The sequence below is a fragment of the Salvia hispanica genome, chromosome 6 (assembly GCF_023119035.1).
Source record: "Salvia hispanica cultivar TCC Black 2014 chromosome 6, UniMelb_Shisp_WGS_1.0, whole genome shotgun sequence".
NCBI lineage: Eukaryota > Viridiplantae > Streptophyta > Magnoliopsida > Lamiales > Lamiaceae > Salvia > Salvia hispanica.
The window spans coordinates 31,833,899-31,837,221 of NC_062970.1; the positions used below are offsets into that span (position 1 = coordinate 31,833,899).

General features: G+C 37.9%; 1 protein-coding gene across 1 annotated transcript; it reads left to right on the forward strand.

Annotated features, from left to right (window-relative positions):
• The first annotated feature begins 964 nt into the window (after positions 1-964).
• On the forward strand, positions 965-2,935 carry LOC125196392 (probable pectate lyase P59). The gene is made up of 4 exons (XM_048094886.1): positions 965-1,319; positions 1,408-2,083; positions 2,167-2,406; positions 2,511-2,935. Exons 1-4 carry the CDS (start codon positions 1,120-1,122, stop codon positions 2,736-2,738), a joined length of 1,344 nt encoding a protein of 447 aa, XP_047950843.1. The 5' UTR covers positions 965-1,119; the 3' UTR covers positions 2,739-2,935.
• The last annotated feature ends 388 nt before the right edge of the window (positions 2,936-3,323 follow it).

Below are 3,323 nucleotides of genomic sequence, written 5' to 3' on the forward strand. Positions count from 1 at the left end.
TCCAGACTTCTAATTTCGACCTTTTCTGTCATTTAAGGCTGTATTTTGCATATTTCTCACAAAACGCGTCAAAATACCAAAATATATAAAATGTGCCATAAACAGACATATGATGCAATTTTGATAATCAAAACAAACCAAATAATGGCCTAGCGTATCACGCGGCTACAGCTACAAAATAGTGAGGTGATCAATCCTCACAAAACAAATCAAATAAAGAAACAAAAGCTAAGAAATATTAGTTCTCAAGAGAATCAGCCTGGAAAATAAAGGGGATATTTTGCCCGAGACATAATGTGATTGGTCTTCCTGAAATTAAAAGGGCCACAAATTCTTCATTGATTTAGTATTGAGTTGTGATAAGTTATTTTGTTGAAGATTCTCAAGAAAATAACTTAGTAGGAATTGAGGAATTTTTTTTATGAAAATCTCTAGTTTGGGGTGTGGCATTATATAAGATAAATGATACTCCCCCCGTCCCAAGATAAGTGACCTACTTCTTTTGGGCACGAGATTTAAGGAATGGTATTTAAATAAGTTAAAGTGGAGAGAGTAAAGTATAAGAGAGAGAAAAGTAGAGGAGAGAAGAGAGAATAAAGTAGGTGGAGAATAAAGTAAGAGAGATGACTTTTTGCTAAAAAATGGAAATAGGGTCACTTATAGTGGGACACCCCAAAAAGGAATACAAGTCACTTATCTTGGGACGGAGGGAGTAATATTAATCATTGTTTGAAATTATAAAATGAAAAAATTTCAGTTATGGAGTGATATAAATATAGTTTGGAGTAGATTGAAATAGTCAAAACAATTGTGAAGCAACGCAACAATCTGTCTAACAGAAAACTTCCCCACCATCTCTATATTAGGAAGAGTAAACCTTGACTGATGGTTGAAAACTGCATTACCTTATTTCAACGTTAGAAACTCTCTCTCGCATGTATCTTCTATTATACACAAATACTAGTTTATTCTTAATTTTTGACACTACTTGTGTTTCATACCTCCAAAAGGCCCATGTACACGAACCTCGCTCGAACTCGAAACATATACGTTGTAGCTAATGGAGAATCTGAACCCGAAGTTCGATCAAGATAAGTTGTAGGCCAGATAGAAAAGAAAATGAGAGAAATAAAGATATATCCATGGATGTTAATGGTGTTTTTTGGCTTTGGTTGGATGTTAGAAATGGTTAATGGTAATATTGGAGAATGGGATGAGGTATGGAAGAAGCGATCCGAGGAGTCATGGAATCGAACACTTGAGACTTATGAACCCGTCCCTGAACACATAGTTAGTCATTTGAATGTTCATGCCAAAAAGTAAGAAGAGTAGTATATTTGTTTTTTTATATAGGAAAATGAAATAGAAAAAGATTGTTTTGTTATTTGGAGTGATGCATTTGTGCAGGGCAGTAAAAGAAGTGGAAGAAATAAATGCAAAGGAAAATAGCACTCGAAGGGAGCTACTAAAGGGCTACACGGGTCCGTGCATGGCGACAAACCCAATCGACCGTTGCTGGAGATGTCGGCCTAGGTGGGCGAAGAAGCGGTTTAGGTTGGCAGACTGCGTGTTAGGATTTGGATACAAGACCACAGGCGGCAAGAATGGCACCATCTATGTGGTGACGGACCATACCGACCACGACATGATAAACCCTAGGCCGGGAACCCTCCGGCACGCTGTAATCCAAAAGGAGCCGCTGTGGATCATTTTCGAGCGCAACATGCTCATCGTCCTCCAGCAGGAGCTGATCATGCAGGGCGACAAGACTATTGACGGGCGTGGCGTCCGAGTCGACATTGCCTATGGCTCCGGCATCACCATCCAGTTCGTCAGCAACGTCATCATCCACGGCATAAGAATCCACGACATCTTAAGCAAGAGCGGCGGCATGATTAGAGACTCTGTCGACCATTACGGCTTCCGCACTGTCAGCGATGGCGACGGCATCAACATCTTTGGGTCACAGAATATCTGGATCGATCATGTCTCAATGAAGAATTGCACCGATGGCCTTATTGACGCCATCGAGGGATCCACGGGCATCAGCATCACCAACAGCCACTTCACTGATCACGATGAGGTACTATTATATATCATATGGATTGACAATGACATGAATTACTATGAATATATATCTCATATATATTTGTGAATTTTTGGTAGGCATTGCTCTTTGGTGCGAATGATGTAGCTACTTATGATGATAAAATGCAAGTTACGGTAGCTTTCAACCATTTTGGCAAAAGAATGGTACAGAGAATGCCGAGGTGCAGATTTGGTTATTTTCATGTTGTTAACAATGACTATACTCATTGGAAAATGTATGCCATTGGTGGAAGCAGTCATCCCACCATCATTAGCCAGGGAAACAGATTTGTTGCCGATCACCCTTTTGCCAAGCAGGTACGAAACTCTATATTCACATTCAAACCCAATTGATATAATTTTCTAATTTAGAATGAGATGCACCACCAAATCAAGAATTACAAGTTACTCCACGATTGTAGGTGACAAAAAGGGAGAAATCTCCAGAATCAGAGTGGATGACATGGACATGGATATCAGAAGGAGACCTATTTTTAAGAGGGGCGTACTTTATCGAATCAGGAGATAAAGATTGGACTAAGAAGCATCCTGAAGTTTATGACAAGATTCTGGCAGCTCCAGGTATACATGCAGCAGATATTACTAGATTTGCAGGTGCACTTAATTGTGTTGTAGGAGAACCCTGTTAAACCACGCTTTATTTAATTTAGTATTCACACAGCCTACATAATATACTATCACTATATAACATATTCCCTATATCAATGTAAGAATTTCAATTTTGCGATTTAGATAGGAGATCCATGTCTTGATTTTGTAAGATCTGAATTTATACATTTTGGAAATGCACAATTGTTTAAGATCACCAATGAAATTGTATTTTAGATACTCCATGATTCAAACTCTTGTTGATTCAATTAGTTATCCGTCTACTGCAATTGTTTATCAGATATGATGCAATTGTATATTAAATACAATTTGTGATTCAAGTGTTAATTCATCTAATGTAAATCTGTATATAGTGGCAAATAGAAAGGTAAGTGACACATTCATGATCAATACCATATAACTAGGGATGTCTATCGGGCCGATTCACTCGGATTCAAGCTATTAGGATTACTATTTTTTTTTTGGATTAAAATTTTTCTAACCCTAATCCTAACCCAACAATTTCAGACTAACCCGTCATGCCAATTGGGACAAAAAGATTTTTCTAACAATGCTTAGTTCCAATTCTTATTCAATTAAAACTTATGTTTCCACTACATACTTTA

Coding starts and splice junctions, on each gene's coding strand:
- LOC125196392 (XM_048094886.1), top strand. CDS start 1,120: ATGAGAGAAATAAAGATATATCCATGGATGTTAATGGTGTTTTTTGGC. Junction 1,320..1,407: donor TTGAATGTTCATGCCAAAAA/GTAAGAAGAGTA, acceptor GCATTTGTGCAG/GGCAGTAAAAGAAGTGGAAG. Junction 2,407..2,510: donor ATCACCCTTTTGCCAAGCAG/GTACGAAACTCT, acceptor CCACGATTGTAG/GTGACAAAAAGGGAGAAATC.